The sequence below is a fragment of the Eptatretus burgeri genome, chromosome 14, assembly GCF_056783735.1.
Source record: "Eptatretus burgeri isolate ZD-2024b chromosome 14, Ebu_testis_v1, whole genome shotgun sequence".
In the NCBI taxonomy this organism is placed as follows: domain Eukaryota; kingdom Metazoa; phylum Chordata; class Myxini; order Myxiniformes; family Myxinidae; genus Eptatretus; species Eptatretus burgeri.
Window position 1 is genome coordinate 69,958,943 of NC_140974.1, and position 20,171 is coordinate 69,979,113.

A 20,171-nucleotide genomic window follows, 5' to 3' on the forward strand; every position below is an offset into this window, starting at 1 on the left:
TGCTCATCGTAATTTTGGCCGCGTATACATCTTTACAGTCAGAAACGATGTGATAGCTAGCATTGCATTGGTGGTAGCCTTTTGTGTGTTATTATCCGTTTAGTAACCCCATCCCAAAATAAACTTTTCTGAAACCGGCGTCAGACAGAAGAAGACATTCTATTTAAAACTAATGGTTCTCTCTTATTATAGGCTATATCTTCTTGAAAATTGTTCGGCACGTAGCTCATGTTATTTGCCTGCAATTGGAAAAGGAAGTGTTCACTATCAAAATGTGTGTTTGTCAAACGTACTGAAATGCGCTGATATGTGCAGACTACCAGACTGTGAGAACCAGGCATCCATCTTTGAGTCAGACGATGGGGAAAGTTTAGATGAGGATATTGAAGAACTGGATAATGATTATGATTTTAAAGTTCATCTTGAACATTTTATATCACTTACAATCAGTGCATATGATCAGAGATGTCTTAGAAACTATAAAAAGGACCTGCCTTTGGTTCATAAGACAATATGTTTATCAGCAACACATTTGGCCTCGGTAATGGCCTTGTTAGTGTGGAACACCATATTTGTGTTTCTATTCTGTAATTTTATGTCCTACAACAGAAGATTGGATTTCATTTTCACCTTTGACTCATTCATCAGATTGCACATGATTAACCATATTGCTACTGTCTTATTGGTTTATATTGTGTAATACAGGTGTTTGATACCTTCATATGTGCATTATTGAGTATCTAAATCCCTGAAATTCTGTATTTTTTGAGAAATCACAGGGAAAAGCATTAATCTTGTTCATGAACATGCTATCATTTACCTTTGATTATTGGAAAGTATCCTTCAATAACAACAGGGAAAATATCATGACATTGACCAAACTACATAAATCCATCCAAATTAGGTATTTTTTTCATTTGGGGGGGGGGGGGAGGGAGGGGGGTGGGGTAACATTGTCTGCTATACTGATGTTAATATACAACATACACAAATTAAATTTAGATTTTTGGATTTGTTAATAAATTTGCCAAACACCCATGTAATTATATTGTTCCAGAACTTTTATTTACTTCCACAGTAAATGATAGACAAGTATGTTTCAGACAGGAAATAGACACTGATATATAAGTGTCACCAATGACATACCCTTCAACCTCGGCATGTTTAGCACTTTTTGTTAAGAAGCAAATGGTGAGACAAATCACAATGTTAATGTTTGACTGATTAAAAAAAAATGTTGTTAAGTTGAAGTAGGATGTCTTACCTTGTACTGGCCATTTTGCACAAAAGCTTATTTAAGGGTAGGTATATAAACAGGGTGATAACACACAAAAAGCTACCATCAATACAATGCGATCAAATATTTTCGAACTCGGGGTTTATATACCTTGCCAAAAATCACGATGAGAATTATTCCCCCCAGATGGTACCTACCAACCCTACTGGCTCATGGACTACATCATCCACCAGACCAGTTTCCAGTTTCATCGATTATTGTTGAGTCATCACCAAAGCGCACCACCAAGTGAGAATGGGGAGATGACTCACAATTTTCCTGCACAAGGAGAATAGTGCAAGTGGTTTCATCACTGACCCCTGCCGTCAGGAGCGGGTATTGACACCTTTTCATTCCCAGAAGGAATGGGTATTAGTAATTACATAAATATCGAGACCCAATCATGTCTCTCACCCAAACTGGGTGAGGTAGGATTGGGTCTTTATATTTATATGATGACTTGGTGGTGTGCTGTCACTGATAACTCACGAAAAAGGGATGAAATTGGTGCAGAAGCTGATGGGGGTGTGTAGCATTGGGATCCTCAAGTATGTGCTACTTGTGAATGTCTGCAGTTGCAGAGGAACCCAGGTAGGGGTTGAAAAAGCAAAGGGATTACCTTGTATAATTTTTATTGGTTTCTTTAGTCAGCTTTCTTTGGTTGGAAGAGCATGGGGTTAATTAATTGTTTAAGTGAGAGCTGATTAGCTTTCCCCGAGATGTGATTGGGTCTTGAGATTATATATATATATATATATATATATATATATATATATATATATATATATATATATATATATATATATATATATGAGTAGTGTGATGAGCACTCCGTTGATCCCCACTGGACAACAGTCCACACCAAAGCGCCACCTCCAACACAGAGGCGGTGACTGTCAATAGTTTGCATTATGGTCACATCTTCTGGTTGAATGATTTGCATTCACAGGAACAATTGTCTGGGTGGCAGACAGATGGTTGTTCTGTGCGGATTATGTGGTTTTACCGTATGAGACATTATCAGTGGCGATGTTCACCATAAGTTAGGATATGCATCTGATGTATAAAACGATGAATGTGGTCATCATTGGTTAGATATTTATCGGTATACCATCCTGATGAGAGCAGATGAGCCTGAAATCTGGCTCGGTGGTTCCGTTTGATGTTTAACTGATGATGACCATATAATCTTTGTCTCTTTGACAGAGTCACTAGGCCAAAGCCTCTGTGATGGATATGATGAAAGATCAAGGGAAGTACGCTAACAAATGGTGAATGGATCTGAGGGGAAACCCATCCCCCCTCTCCAGGATGTGGGAGCAAACGTCAATCATAGGCGAACTCTGCTCCAGCCAATGGGAAATTGAGGTGAAGATGATGAGCCGACCAATAGGCGTTCGGATTAACCATGAAGTCATCACGGTTGAACCAATCAGTGTCTACCTTAAAGAGACTTGCATATCTAAGCACGTGCCTTCACTTGCGGCGACCTTACGCTGAAGATTGCAGCACAAAAAGCTTCGGTCACTATTATGTCATGTTTGTTTGTATCCATATTGAAGTTCTGTAGTACCAAACATCTGTGTGTGTATGTATATATATATATATATATATATATATATATATATATATATATATATATATATATATATATATATATATATTGTTGCGGGCCGGGGTCCGATGGTGAGAATGACCGCTAGGTGGGGGAAGTTACATCGCCAACAAACCAGACTCCCGGAATTGTAGGCCGGCGCTCCCAGATAATCCCGTGAGGCGGTGGGTAACTTAACCGACCGTGGACGCCAATAACCCAACCGCGTGGAATAGGGTCTTTTTGTCTAGAACCAATTTACCTAATTAACCACGCGGTTTTGACTACCGGGGAACCACGCCCTCGATAGGCCTTGCCCGATCCGGATCACTCTACAAACTACCAACAACCAAGGACGTACCGGCTAGAATGAACAGAATATCTGGGATAAAGACCTGGCTAAACTCAGATCGAACCATGCTGGACCAATGAAGGAAAAGACAAAAACGAACTGGGAACATTTCTACAATAATTTATTTACAATCAACTTACAAAAGAAGGACACAGAGCAGACTTACGTGGGAATAAAACAGGCAAGATTTACAACGATCAAATAAAAACACTTGCATTTCTATTTTAAGGCAGCGCCACACACTCAGACGAAAATAAACCCAGATGTATGGCAAAGGACCCCTGCAGCCAAAGAGGGAGGTGAGCTGAGGTCGCAGTTCTTTCGGGTACCTGAACGTTGGAGGGAAGGGATGCTCCATGGTGCGGCCGTGTCTCCAAACGTGGAGACCGTGTCTGCGAAGGAGCCTGGATCAAGTAGAGCGGAATCATGGGCAGGGATCAGGGATGCAGACAGGACCCAACAAGAGACCCGGTCAAGGTTGGGTCAAGGTCTTCCCAGCTCTCTCACACTCAAAACGAACGACCCCCAAAGAGTGCAACCACTCTACGACCTTCCTCCTTTCTTTCACTACCAGCCGACAAACTGTCTCACTCCAACGCTCCTCGCTCTCAGGGTTGCTTCGTAATTTATAGATCTCCCTCAGCGGAGAGGGGCCTTGATGAAGCTGACGTCACTGTCCGCCCTGATTGGATGGGGCTTCCATGGGTTCACCCTTTCTGGTTGGGTTTTCGGCCATTCCGGGAAGCCCGCCCACTCCACGCGTGTCCGGACTCACCAAAAAGGTACTGCACAAAGATTCTGCCTTGGAAAGCGAGTCGCCGGTTAGGCGAGTAGGCGAACAAGCGCTTGTTCAGCCCATGCGAGAGTAGCAAGCGAGAGGAGGGTACTGTGGTTCAAAATAAAAGGGGAGAAATGATTTATCAATCTAACTAAAAGACATCACAACGCACCCCTTTTGCTTTCCCACTACACACAAGGAGGGGTTCTATCTGCACATATACTTAATGGAATAACTGACTTGGGACACTGTATGTTTGTATGCATATGGTTCCGAGAACCGTAACAATGTATATATATATATATATATATATATATATATATATATATATATATATATATATATATATATATATATATATATATATATATATATATATATATATATCTGAGCTGGGTACCTGTGCTTTTGGGCTCTCTCCCATGCATAGCACAGGTATCACACGAGGATATATATATATATATATATATATATATATATATATATATATATATATATATATATATATATATATATATATATATATATATATATACATATACATACATATATATTGTTGCGAATTCGTGCCCGCCGGCGTGCGAACGGCCACGTGACTCGAATCGCGGCACGTCGCCCATCGGACGGACAATTTAGTCGTGACCCTCTCGGACCAACGCCGGGAGCTAGTCACGGGTGGGGGTTTAACCTCACCACGATCGTGCCAATTGCCCACCCGCGCAGGATAGGGTTGCTCGCCAAATTCAATCTACCTAAGTACCTGTGCGAATGGTCGACCGGGCGATCGCACCACGCCACAAGCCGACTCCGGACACGAACCGCTTAAGCGGTCTGTTCCGTGCTTCAGTGATAACCGAGCGGTGTTATCGTCGGCCTCGACGGTTCCGATTAATTATCGGGCGTATTAAGCCCACTACAAACCCTTTACATGAAGCAGGATGGAGGGTCAATTAAAAGGAAGGAGACGAAGCGAAACGGGAAAACAGTTCAACACAATGCACATTTATTCCGCAGCACACTGAAAGCACGTATATACAGCCACAATAATCAAAATGTACATATAAAGCGAAAGCAAGAGTTAAACCGAATACGCGTACACACGGCAACACTTATACAGTTCTACTTTACAGACGGCGCCAACACACATTCATTCGAAAGCAAAGGAAAGAAGCCACCCTCATAGACAAGGGGGCAGACGGGGCCCGTGGGCCTTTATGGCGTGGGACTTGGCAGACCGAACGAGTCCCACGAGACCGTTGCAGGTTACCTGCACCGTCGTGGTGTGATGGTGGGCGAGCTCTCTCCGGCGCTCCTTGTACGAACGCGCAGGTCCGCACAACACAGCTGGCAGAGCAGCGCCTCCAGTCCGCATCCCCTCCGCGACGTCCGGACTCTCCACTGACTGCAAGCTCCAACGAGCGGGTCGCTCTACGGACCGCTTCTCCAAGACTCAGACGGGCAGAAGACCATGAACCGCCGACTGACACTGACACTCTCACCGACCGCCCTGACCTGACCTCCTCTTTTGCGGAGCCTCCGTGCGCCCTTTTATTTCCCCGGCACCCCGCCCCTCCCTTCGCGGCACGTGGGGGGGGGGGAACATTCTACCAGAGAAATCGAGGTGGGAGTTGAGTTCCAACCGTCATTCTTGTTTACCAGGGAAATTGGGGTGGGAGTTGTTGTTGTTCCCCTTTTGTGTTCGTGGAGATGTTGACGGTTGCTGGCGGAGTGGTGAGGATGGCGTGGTTATTGAGAGGCAGGTGTGGTTGTGGTTGTTGTGAAGCGGCGTGTGGTTGGTGGTTGTTGTGTGATGGCGGTTGAGACATGGTTGGTTCAAAATAAAGATAGAACAGAAAAGCGCCTAACTCATAACGTCACAGCCAGAATGAATCACATAAATTCCCTCTAGACAACGGATTTGGGGCTAACTACACATGTACTTAGAGATATCTCACCTATGGGCCCTTCATGGTGTCATGCGAATTTCCACAGCCGTAACAATATATATATATATATATATATATATATATATATATATATATATATATATATATATATATATATATATATATATATATATATATATATATATATATATATATATATATATATATATATATATATATATATATATATATATATATATATATATATATATATATATATATATATATACATATGCATACATATACATATGTATACATATACATATACATCCAATTAATCATAAACATTCAAACAAGTTTTGAAAAGCAAGGTCACAAAGTGCGATTGGCAATTTGAACCAAGTTTTCATCAAAGCAGTTTTCTGAACCCTGACCACATCCAGGTGCATGCCACTTTGTTTTGCTTTGTTATTTAAATTAATTTTTCATTCATATACATAACAAAACAAAAAAACGAAAACATAATGCAACATATTGACGAGTATTACAATGAGAATAAAATTAGATGCCTTGAATGGCTTTATTGTTTCATATGTTCAAAAAGACAAACTCACTGTTTCACATTTAAACGTTCATATTCTTCAGGACTTTGCACAAGTAACGGTTGGATGTATTGCCTTTTACATCAGGTAGAATGATGCTTCCTCAACGGTTCCTTTTCGAGCACCACTCAATAAAACCAGAAGTGTCTTTATTCTTCTTCTTTTTATTTTTTAAACAAAGTTCCTCCACTAGATCAACCATGAACACAAACTTCCTGATCTGAACAATAAAAAAAGAATCCTCAAGAGTATACATTATGCAGTGAATCATAAAGGTAATCATGCGTGTACTGTACTTATTCCATACAATATTGCATCATTAGAGAAGTGACATTGAGAAAGGTAACAAGCACTCCAAAGTGCTGTGTGCTGCAGGTGTATATGGTGTGCATTGACAGGGCACGATATTATATGAAATAAATCCAGTGATTAAGCTTTTTTTTCTCTCTCTAAAAGTGATTACCTTTGCATCGTTTTCAAAATATTACTCATCATAGACTTTAGGGTTAAGTTATATAATTGATTTATAAGAAGAGTCATCATAATAATACAGTGAAAGCGTAAAAGTAACATTTTAATGCAAGGATGAATTACCTCGGCAGTTTTGAATCATTCGCCTTACATTAATGTGTGAAGCTCCAACCGTTTGCTATATTAAACAAGCGTGTTTTGACACTAGGCCCAGCACGAGGGAATTGGTCAGTTTACAAAGTCAAACTTTCTCATTGTATACATAACTTACTGCAACTACAGTGAACAATTAGTGACGTAAAAAGAAAGGGTCTTTATACTTCCTTAATCGACATTTTATGAGATTCGTTGTTTACTATATTTACTGACGTGTCGGCAAGAAATATTCTACCCTTTCCAATCAATCCTCATGCAAGGGTGCTTCAAATTGGAACTGGACTGTTTATACTTACTTGTAACAAAAGCTTGCATGTGCATCACAAGAAAGAATAATTAGGTTATGTTGCAGGGTATTCACCAACTTTGAGCACACACTTGTCTGATCATTGTGTAAGCTTTTGTATGCCTACAGTGTAAAATTATTTCGTAGATGTAGGTCTACATATCGGCAGTGCAAGCCGGACATCATTTGTAATAATCTCGCTTGTCAAAAATCTTCTCATCCTCAACGTTCTCATTGTCTCATAATGGTATCCTTAAGAGGGAACAGTCACTACTCTGTGCTGCCAATAGTCCTTAAACGTTGACAGGCTTCATGTTTTCATCCACCAGAAGTCACGTTATTCGATCTGTTCTGCCATCTTAGTTTTTGCCTTCACTGCCATCTTGATTTTCAGCACATATATCAAGGCAGGAGACATGTGATATATGGTTATTAATTACCGACACTGCAAAAAAAAAGTCTCCTCAAATTATCGATCCACATATTGTATTAATGCCTTTTACATCTCACGGAAACAAAACTCCAGGTCAAATGTAAAGCTCCCTTAAATTTTCATTTCTTTGCTTGTACCAACCCTTTCAAATATTGTGAAGTATTCCAATCCAATTTCATATGAAATATTTTATGGTGCCAAGTCCGAGAGTCTCCATATTACATTTCATCAAGAAAGAGGAGCTTGAGCTCACGCACCCATTTTTTAAAAAAAATTTGTTTGTAATACGTCATGCTACTACAGCGAGGCCCACAAAATGATGACGGTTTTCTTTTGAATGTTTGGTTTGGGGTTCTTAAAGTCACACAATATTCACAGATAAATTGCATGGTTAAAAAAAAGATTACGTTGTGGTACTCCATCAATCGATGACCTCATGGTCCCATTTTGTTCAACGAGACAGTTAATTGGTGGAAGTGCATTGGCGAAATGGTGATCACAGAACATGGCATTCCTGACCGATCTCCAGACTGTTGCTCATATTTGATGAATACATAATGTTACTTTATTCAAATTTACACTGTACAAACAGAACTGTAAACTTGTCATCATTTTGTGGGCCACCCACTATATCAATGGTATGCTCGAGAATTAAATGACGTCTATATAGAAGGCAGTGGTGCTGGTGCCACTGGCACATCCATTCACATTGCGAAAATGTCAGAGATTGAAAGTTGGCGCACAAACATTTTGAGATACGTTGATGAGCAATTGGATGTGTTGAGTGAACTGCATGGATCAAGATGGACTGAAATGCCCTTATATAATCAGACAATATATAGTTACTTTCCAACTTCCAAAAAGTTAAATAAAATTTAATTTCCTCAAAAGAAATGCAGGAGCAGTTTGAAGGATCTTATGGTTACATAAGTCACAAATCTGTAGTCAATAATAAAGCCCTCTTAACATCCTAAAACTTTGTAGCATCCGGAAAGGATTGTCCCTTTTCTTGACATGATTATACTTTAGGCCTCACTTTCATTTGTCGCTCCATCTCCCATACTTTTTGGGCGCATCACAATGTGCCGTCCTGTGCTCACACTCCCAGGATGCTCGCCTTCAGCCTGCATGGCAAAGCTCGGGCAAGATCTTGTACGGAGACCTCCATCTCCAGGCTGTCCCAATTCTGAGAGCTGTTGTGGCTGGGGGAGCTTAGCACGCATTTCACGCTGCCTCACGGAAAACCAAGCAAGTGAGATGAAGAGGAAGGCAATCGTTTTGATCCCTGCTGTTAAACCAAAGTAGACAAAGCGGAAAGTTGTGACATCATATTCGAGGCAGGATCCTGAGGAGGCACAGGAGCGCTGCCACAGCATGCATGTTGTGTCGATCACAGCACCAAAGTAGATGGGAGTTGGGATGTATGCTTTTCAGGAGGATAAGGTGGAATCAGAAAGTACCAGAATTTTATTTAAAAAAAAATTTGACACACATCAATGCATGCAATTAAACAATTAAATACACAAGTTGAACTCGATTAAACAGAAAAATGCAATGGTGCAGCTTGGGTGCTAAATTAATTTTAAGTGCTCAGTATATTCTGCAAAAAAATAAATTAAAAAAATCCACTGATGGCATGAAATTTGGGGAATATTTTTGAATGTAAATAAATAAATAAATCTGAAAAAAAAAACTTGGCCAGGTTACAAAGGTCACAAGTTTTGTTCCTAATCAATGTCATTGTTGGACCTTGTCAAATTCATGACACTGACTTTGTCATGATATCAATAACCTATTGAACAAATTATTATGAATGCATGAAAGACAAACCATGTGTATATCATGTGTCGCTGCATAGTAAACATGATTTAAAAAAACAATTAAATCATAATTGACTTTGACCTTGGCCCATGATCTCAAGTTAATGTGAACAGTGGATAGCTAATTTCCCAAAACATAAGTACAGATGATTATTATAAGGCTTCTGAAGGGCAGAGATGTCAGCAAGTCACCCGAGCCAAGTCTCAAGTCTTTGAGAGGAAGTCTCAAGTCATAATGTCATTACCACAGTTACGTATAAGCCTTTATTGCTCAAAAGGTTTATACAAGTCATGAGCTGGTTGTGATGAAAAAAACCTTAAAATGATAAAGTTCAATTGCTTTAATTCAAACTCGTTAACCAGACTCGGTGGTGTAATGGTTACATTTGGTGACCAAAATAGTTACAATTGGTAACAAAACTTTGTGACCAGACTCGCTCTTTTGCGTGTCATTAATCTTGGTGATTCCACTTCGAATATGGAAGTTTGGTGATTAATACCTAACCTTAACTAATACCTTTTCTAAGTTCGCCGCAAACTATTTACCGAGTTCGTGCTGCCTTTGGCACATGACTCCGGCAGTCTTTGTTTATTCATTTTAGAACATCCCACCAGACATTGAATGAAAATTAGTCACAAGCACATCACTGATATATATTTATTTTGATAGTGTTCATTCATTCATCAGCATTGTCAACAAGTCTATAAGCTCAAATCTCAAATCTTTAAGGCCAAGTCTCAAGTCAAGTTGCAAATCACAAAATTTGTGACTTGAGTCGCCATCTCTGCCGAAGGGTACCCTATTGTTTTTGTATTTATTTTTCTTTTTTTTCGGCCGCATTTTTCAGGTTTTTCACTTTTAAATTGCTTTCTCTGCTTGAGCAATCGACGCAAAACTTTCAACATAGGAGCGACTACCCATGGAGGATGTTTTAATGATAACGATGACATCATAGGTTTATGTGGTATAACAGACATGTTGGAAAAAAGGAAAAGCTTTGGACACCTCCTCTAGAACCACTTTACAAAAAAAATTGAAACTTGGCACAAGTCAGGAATGCATGATGAGGAATAACATTCGATAACAATGTCATCGGTGCCTTCATGGAGATGTAATAATCGGATGTGTTGAACGCTTTATCTGATCAATACAAAACTTTCTGAGGGTGATCTGCAAGGAAATGTGACCAGTGAATTAAATTGGTGACATCGGTGACATAGTTTGGCAACCATATTTTTTTTGAAAAACAAAACAAAACAACACCTTAAAAAGAAATCTCCAAAATGGCTGAACAGATTGATGTGAAACGTTACAAGTATGATTGACTACCCATGTGGAACAAAGCTTGACAGCTATGATGTCATCGATGACATGGTCGCCATATTGGATTTTAGTGAAAAACCTTAAAAAAAAAACTCAAACCACTGAACCGAATGACGTGAAACTTTACATTTGTCATCAATTACCCTTAGGGATATATGAGTGATTGCCATAATGTCATTGGTCACGTCATCTGGCAGTCATATTGGATATAAGGAAAATCTTAAAAAAATTATTCATCTGAAACCGCTTAATGTGTCGATACCAAACTTTACAAATATGATCCAATACCATCCATCCATCGGGACCATACTCTGTGCAGAGCGTTGGTGCTGCCGAAGCAATCTCCTTGGCTATTGGGTACAATCCTGGACGGATCACCACTCCAATACAGGCGACCAGCAAGCTGACACTCATTTTTGCCGACCTCGGAAGGATGACAGGCAGAGTCAACCCTACCTGGTATTAATTCAACAGCCAAGGGGGATATGAACTCAGGATCCTAGGATTCCAAGCCCACCACCCTAACCATTAAGCAAACACCAGGCATATCAAATGCCATTGCTGCACATAGTGTGAAAATGATGATGTTATTGGTCACATGGTTTGGCAGCCATATTGGATAGAAAAACGAACCTTATCTGATCAAAAGGAAACTTCACAAACGTGATTGACCCGTTAGTCAGGTTTTAAATTTATGATGTCATAGGTCATGTGGTCGGGCAGCTATATTGAAGCTAAGCTAAAACCTTTAAAAATCATCTTCTGTCAAACCGTTGAACTAATCAATGCAAAACTTTAGGTATGTCAGAGTACATGTGGCGATAACTAAAACGTCATTGGTCAAGTGGTTTCAGACAAAATTATTTTTAAAGGTCTTCCTTCAATCCAGTATGGCTGCCAAATCATGTCACCTATGATGTCATTGTGATCAAACCTTTTTCCACATGGGTAGTGGATGATATATTTCAAGTTTCACTTCAATCGAGAGAGTTTTTTTCTCAAAATACTTAAGGGTACCGAGTGGGCCTCCCTCAGTTTTCTGACCGACAATGGTGTGCAGATATTAAATGAAGAAAAATATGATTGTAGGATCCCTCATGCACACTCCACCCCTTTGGCTGCTGGACCACTTGTTTACCTGTTTTATATGTTGAAATGAAGACTTTCTCTAAATTTCACTTTCTAATTTGCTCCAACCACATAAGCATTCTGTGATGGGGTGGTGACATATAAACAAATTGTCACAAGCAACCCAATGTTCCATCAATGATATGGAACTCAACCACCACCCCCACCTGCACATCAACAACAAACAGTCTCTCACTCTTGGTAGTATCCCTGTAATATTTCTTCTGATCAACATGCCATCTCCTGACAGGGCTGCTTTGGGAAAGCATTTTGTTTTTATACATAGCTTTCTGTCTAATTGGTAAATTAATGTTTCGGCCAATGATTTTGCTTTTTTTTTGGCAGTCACACAAAGAGAAGATTATATTATGCAGAGAATTGTTTTGCATAATATAGTTTGGCTTTTTCTAAATATAAAATATTTAATTATCAACTAATAAGAGCACCTGTACTCATATTTACATTGCATACAATGAGCTCATGGTGTTGGAATAGGTAAAGGTTATAAATTCAGAAAAGATAGCTCTGGCCAAATAGCTAAATTACCAAGTCCTCACTGCTATAGAAACCACAACATGAAATTAGCAGATAGGGTGTCCAAATGTGTTTGTGTGAAAGTCAAGTCTGATGTCTCATGCATCTGTCTGCATGTGTATGTGATTTATGTCGCAGCTCCCCCACGAGCCTTCGAGCCTGTCAAAAAAACAAGTCATATCTTATTTTATTTTGTGTCCAATCTCTTAAGGAGAACAGTCCTTTAAGCTCATGGGTCTCGCCATCAAATATTTCCTGTTCCAGGGCAAAATCATCATTCAAAGCTGTTTTCTAAAGCCAGAACTTTATCAAACCTCCTTCCTCAGCAACCCTTAGTGTGTTACAGCACAAAAAGCATTCATAGTTGGCATAATGTATTATTTCAGCTTGCTTCTTCTTCCAACCTTGTAATCCTGGCTGGACACAGTGAAGGCAAAAACTTCAGCATCATTGGCAGTGACCTTCAAAAGACCAATATGGATTTCATGCTCCTTACTATGTTGTTATCATTCCCACTTCCAATGTAACTTTGGACATCCTTAGATCTCATGCACCTACTTTTCCCCAGTGTTGGTGGTGGAAATTGAAGAAGCAGATTGCTATGGAAGATAGGAAGTGAGACTGAATGACATTTGCGCACAATTCCAGGTGACTAATCGACTTACCCAGGGTCCGTAACAGTATAAACTGCATTCCCAGAGCAAGTGGGCGCTCGGTTTCCTGCACAGATCTATAGGATGAGAAATAGGAATGTAAAGCATAGTGAAAAGTGAGAGAGGGATACATATATATATATATATATATATATATATATATATATATATATATATTATTGTAAAACAAATGCAAACAGAAGTCAAGTTGTCATTTCAGAGAAAAATAAAAAAATAAACAAACATATCTCCAGTTAAATGCAGAGTAGATTATATTGAATATACATTTAAAAGGTTAAACAACCAAATTATACAATTAAAAGTTAAACAACCATCTATGACAGGACAAAGTACATTGACTGCCCACGTGTTTAAATAAAAAAATAACATTTTATTCATGGAGTTGTATTAACAAAATTTCATCTTGATTAATACTATTAATAGGCCCTTAAACATGGCCAAAGCATTGTCCCTACACCTTTGAGAATGTTCGAGCTTCATTTTTCTTGCATGAGGAGGATATTGGGACCATACTCTGTGCAGTGCATTGGTGCTGCTGAAGCAGTCTCCTTGGCTATTGGGCACAATCCTGGACGGGTTGTCACTCCGACGCAGTATACCAACCAGCATGTTGGCACTCATTTTGCTGACCTCGGAATGATGACAGGCAGAGTTAACCCCACCTGGTATTAATTCAACAGCTGAGCGGGATTTGAACTCAGGACCCTAGGATGCAAAGTTTGCCACCCCAGCCATTAAGCCAACACCAGGCATGATTTCTTGGATGATAAATGGATATCTTAGTTAAAGCAATTAAAGACGAGGCAACAAGACCTTGTTTTGGTGCAATGATGAAACAAAACCAAGAATAAAGTCTTTAAGGGAAACTTTAGAGAGAGCTTAGTGCACCATTCATGAAACAAATTGAATAAAGGAATCAAACGTGCACATTCGACATGAGCAACCCCCATCGACTATTCCAGTGGCCATTTCAGCTGTCACTTCCTCCCTCTCTTCGCTCAATGCTCCGTCCTTGTTACCTTCGCAAACTTTGTTGCGAAGGTTATGTTTTGATCGCTGTGTATTTATTTATTTGTGAATATGTGTGTTTCTTTGTTTGTTATTCACATAACTCCAAAAGTATTGAACTGAATTGCAGCAAATTTGGTGGGATGATTGGTTATTATCCGAGGACCATTTTTTTTTTAGATTTTGAGAGCGATCGGGTCAAAGGTCAAGGTCATGAAAAGGTCAAAATCGTCTTTTTACCATAGCGCAGTCAATTTGTATCCAATTTGCATGAAACTTATGCCAAAATGTTCAGAATTCAATGCCCCATCTTGTGATATGTGACATGACACAATGACGTAATAACCCTTATTAGCGGTTGGGAGTCAAAGGTCGGGGGGGGGTCACGACATTACAAAATGTGCGGTTTTAGTCATAACACGGTCAATTCTTATCCGATTTGCATGAAACCAACACAAAATGTTGACTGTTCTGTTCCCCACACTCTGTACTCTTAATTTTGTAATTGGTATTAAAGGTCAAGGTCGAGGTCATGAAAAGGTCCAAATCGTTATTTTGCCATTGTGCGGTCGATTTTTATCCAATTTGCATGCAACCAATGCCAAAATGTTGTGAATTCAATGCCCAATCTTGTGATATATGATATGACACAATGACGTCATTACCTTTGTTAGCAGTTTGGGTCAAAGGTCAGGGGGGGTCAACGACCTTTATTATCATAATGCGGTAAATTCTTATACAATTTGCATGTAAGTAGATTCAAAATGTTTAGAATTCAATTCCCTATCCTGTGATGTGTAATATTTGACAGTGACTTTATTCCATGTTTCGTGTTTTGTCAAATGATGTATGTAGTTAGTTCAGACGAACTCTTATACGTCCTATTCAGGCTAATATGTCCCTTTGGTGACCAGTTTGGGCATTGTACTTTTGCAGGATTAATTTTTGTATGAACCGTGCATTGTTTGTTTCTCAGTTCTTCTCAAATAATACAAAACAATTAACTGTTTTAATTGTACAATGAATGTTTGTTTGTTCACAATAAATAACATTTAGAAAAACAGAAACTCGTGTGTGCTAAATGCCCCTAAAATGCCAGAAAATAATTTCTTATAATGTGACCAGTTGTCATCAGATTGACTTGACACCGACACCCAAAAAGGTCAGGGAGTTCATACAGAAATTGTACAATGTACGTGAATCAGTGTCAAACAGCAGGAAATTTAATGTTTTTAAGCCATCATAACACATATGAGATGGCAGATGTGGTATGGGATTAAATACCCTCACAATCAACGGTTTCTGGGGGGGGGGGGGAAATGTAGCGTTGGCGAAGGTATGCGCTCTACTGAGTGCCCGTTCTAGTTCACCATGAAACATTCACAATGGCAAAGGATTGACAAAGGTGGGATGGCACTAGTAGACTGTGGGCTCAGAAACCTATAACCGTTTCTCCTCTCCATCTTCCTTCTGCTCCTCTCGAACACTGCCGACCAAACTGCTTTCAAAACCCACACTCTCTCCCTCCTGAACCCTGTTGCTGCCCGCATGGATTCAGCTCCTAGCTGGTGGGGGAGCAGATTATCAGGTTGCACACAAGCGTCCGGACGATGTTATCACAGAGATATGATCACGCAAGTTGATTTGGAGACGAAAAATGGTTGATTCCCAAGTCTGTGTAATCGAAGACATCGTCTGTGCACTCACAATCCAGGACCATCATCAACAGAGTAGTGGTTGTCTTGATGTTCTGTTGTCCCTCCATAACCTGCAAATTTTCAAAATGGATGGATGCAGCAAGATACTGTCCTTTATAATTCTTTCTCTTTCTAAACACTTGATATTCCACAAGCCTTGGCTATAACCATGGAGATAGTGGGGTCATGTGAGTTCATCTCCAACCGGGATAATCACCAGTCATGGAGGGCTGTTTTTCCTTAAAATGTGTGTCGTGGATTGAGTGCCTCATGAGCAGCACCTCCATTTGCTCTCTCTGACTTTCTATCAATTACATACTTACTGTATATGTGTTACATTATTTATATCAATTACATATAATAATACATCCATACTGTACTTGTATGTGTTACTACGACTGGAATGTAGTGAAATCATCAAGTGACCATGTTGTAGAAGCAACAGGACATATTTGGGTGTTTTTTGTACAATATGACACTTTCAAAAGGACGCAATTCATCGCAGATTGCTCGGTATGCATGCACAGAAACCTCTTGCAACAAAGTTCATCAGGGCAGCCCTTGAGGTGTTTGATGCCTGCCACGTAAGGTTTGTAGCATGGAATGGCTGAAAAAAAACTTTTAAAGAAGCCAAAAATACCTGTAAACGTACCTGCGAGAAAGGGGTGTGCTTCTACACATCTAAACAGTTGGAGAACTTTCTGATCAACTCGTCCAAAAGGTTGATATCTTGCAGTCCATTTTGCAAAAAGTCCCAATGATATGGGACGATGAAAGGCTGAAGGCTCGTAGATGGGTGCGTTCTACCCAAACCTTCGTGCTTCTACCCAAACCTACTTGGAGGTAAGGTGGATAGCAGAGGGGGGTGGTGATCAGATTCAGGAAAGTATTGATACTTGCATAGAATGGGCAAAGATTGGCAGATGCAATTTAATCTGAGCAAGTGCAAGGTGTTGGAGATGGGAAAGAACAATGGAAATAGAGATTACATGATGAAAGGGGTAATTTTGGAGCGTGTCCCACAGGAGAAGGATCTGGGGGTGGCAATAGATATGGGAGGTAAGCAGGCAGCACAGGGCCAGGCAGCTATAGATAAAGCAAATTGGGTTTTAGGTTTAGGAGGATCATTTAGAAATCAAGAGATGGTGTTAATATTGGATAGGAATTTAGTGAGGGCCACATCTAGAATATTGTGTGCAGTTTTGGTCACCACAACTCAGGAAGGACATAGATGTCACAGAGAGGGTTCAGTGCAGGGCTACTAGATTAATTCCGGGCCTAGCTAGACTCAGCTATGAGGACAGGCCCGTCGCTATGGGGGGGGGCATTTGGGTGCAATGCCCCCCCCATGGTGCATCTGGTGCCCCCCCCACTTGTACGCCACCCATTTATGCCCTGTTGCACCCTGTGAACAACTTAGTGTTTAAGGATGAGCGCCCACTGTGAACTTGCTGTTTAAGAGTTCACCTGTGTGAACTAAAACCCTTATTCCAGATGTTCAACGTGGTGAATAATAAAGCCTTCTTGGATAAACTGTTCTTTAATAATATCCTTCTTTGAATAACAGTCAAGAGATAAGTGTGCGCTTACCAGCGCATCTCCAAAAGCAATTGGCAAGACAATACAGTCCAAGCTCAAAAGATAATAGCGCAAGTACCAATGCCAGCAGCCAAGACGACAGACAGCCGCAAGACCTCATGTCGAATGTCGATGTTGTGGGTGGTTAGATATATCGTGGATCATTTAGTTTTAAGGAATAGCCAATCAGCGTCTTCGATATGGAGGCCCTATTATGCAGGTTACCTGATTGGTTGTAAGTTAGGTATAAATGTAACATAGTCATAATATGATAATATGAATAAGGAAAAGACATAAATTTACATAATTAAAGATGAAGTGCACCACGTGACCTTCACAATACTCCCATCTTACAAAAGTAATTTTCTAATAAAAATTAAAAATATGTGTGTTTGCAATCGTGCTTACATTTGAAATTATGCAGATAAAACCTGTTTTTGGTACATGCATAATTTAATAAATAAAACTGTCAACCGTCAAATGTCGCGAGTCGCGAGATTAGTGACACGAGTCATGAGGGACGAGTCACGGAGAGCGCAAGCTAGCAGCAGTAGAAAAAGACATGGATATACGAAAATGGCTAAGAAAAGGAAAAAGGTTGCGGTTGTGGTTGCGGTTGTAGTTGTGGTTGTGGTCAGCATTGGCCGTGGTCGGCTGCTTTGTACTTCTGATGTTTAAGTTAAATGTTGTGTTTGGTGCTTTGCATATCCCATATCTAGTGCTTTGTGCATAACCTTACCTCTGTGTAATTGACTGCTTTAAATGCGGACCTTGTGGTATCTTCAGGCTGGTCATATTTGCTGTTGATAGTTTAACGTGATGATCGCAGGTCATAGCCTACTGTATCTTATTTGAAAGTGCACTGATGCCAACCTCCCCCGCTTAGTCATTGTATCTCTGGTATATTAATTTTATAATGCCAATTCTTGACAACACCTTGTATAAGTGAACCTGAATTGGTGCCAATTGTCTAATCATTGAATATATTCAATATATATATATATATATATATATATATATATATATATATATATATATATATATATATATTCAATATATTGATATATATCTGCATTGTGAATGAGGCCAGTTTGTTGCGGCTCTCCTGCATTCGAATAATTTTAGGCCAAAAACATCGGAACATATTAAATCTAGCTGAGATCAATTTGGTTAGTATGCGACGGCAACCTCAGTATAGATGCGTCAATGCTGCATGAATACAATAGCATACCGGGTTATCAAAAATACTAAATATTATAATTGTGCCCCCCCCCCATCCAGTTCATATGTCCCCCTTAATACTGAATCCTGGCGACGGGCCTATATAAGGAGTGGCTGAAGGAGACACGGCTTTATTCACTAGAAAGGAGGCTGTTACGAAGATATATGATCGAGATGTTTATGATAATGAAAGGTATAGATAAAACAAGTACAGATGAATTATTCAACAGAGTTGCCAGTGAAAGAACCAGGGGCTATAGCCTGAGAGTGAAGAAGAGGAGAGTTAAGATGGTAGTAAGATAGGGGACTTTTACTCAGAGAGTAGTTACCTTCGCAAACTTTGTTGCGAAGGTTATGTTTTGATTGCTGTGTATTTATTTATTTGTGAATATGTGTGTTTGTTTGTTTGTTTGTTATACGCATAACTCCAAAAGTATTGAACTGAATCGCAGCAAATTTGCTGGGATGATTGGTTATTATCCGAGGACCTTTAGATTAGATTTTGGGAGCGATCGGGTCGAAGGTCAAAGTCATGAAAAGGTCCTAATCGTCTTTTTACCATAGCGTGGTCAATTTGTATCCAATTTGCATGCAACTAATGCCAAAATGTTCAGAATTCAATGGCCCATCTTGTGATATGTGACATGACACAATGACATAATAACCCTTATTCGCGGTTGGGAGTCAAAGGTCAGGGGGGGTCACGACATTGCAAAATGTGCGGTTTTAGTCATAACACGGTCAATTCTTATCCGATTTGCATGAAACCAACACCAAAATGTTGACTGTTCTTTTCCCCACACTCTAATACCAATTACAAAATTAAGAGTACAAAGGTCAAGGTCATGAAAAGGTCAAAATCGTCATTTTGCCATAGTGCGGTCGATTTTTATCCAATTTGCATGCAACCAATGCCACAATGTTGCGAATTCAATGCCCAATCTTGTGATATACGATACGACACAATGACGTCATTACCTTTGTTAGCGGTTTGAGTCAAAGGTCAGGGGGGTCAACGACCTTTATTATCATAACGTGGTAAATTCTTATACAATTTGCATGTAAGTAGATTCAAAATGTTTAGAATTCAATTCCCTATCCTGTGATGTGTAATACAGTAGACTAGGCGTAAGTCGTCACCATCGGGACCGAGACAAAAGTGACGACTTAGAAATGTGACGACTTACGCGTATGCGAACATTCATGATGACTGTGGGGTGAAGGATGAAGTCACGCGTGGCCTGGACACATATGTGTGAGAGCCGGCTATTGTACCAAAAGGAAAACACAATCCTCGGGGCATAGGTGGGGGTGAGTTGGTGAGTTGGAAAGTGATCAAGCAAAGATGGAATT

General features: G+C 39.9%; 1 protein-coding gene across 2 annotated transcripts in view; it reads right to left on the minus strand.

Moving 5' to 3' along the window:
- Positions 1-6,442: 6,442 nt before the first annotated feature.
- SLCO5A1 (solute carrier organic anion transporter family member 5A1) overlaps positions 6,443-20,171 on the minus strand; it is a 98,176-nt gene continuing 84,447 nt past the window's right edge. Inside the window, exons 8-9 of one of the 2 annotated variants that reach the window (XM_085855450.1) lie at positions 13,306-13,370; positions 6,443-9,260 (exon numbers count right to left, since the gene is read on the minus strand). In XM_085855450.1, coding sequence (XP_085711576.1) covers positions 8,860-9,260; positions 13,306-13,370 — 466 coding nt within the window. In that variant the 3' untranslated portion in view covers positions 6,443-8,859. Of the gene's footprint in view, positions 9,261-13,305; positions 13,371-16,671; positions 16,853-20,171 lie in introns of those variants that run through there. The other variant, XR_015051372.1, reaches the window with a different exon arrangement.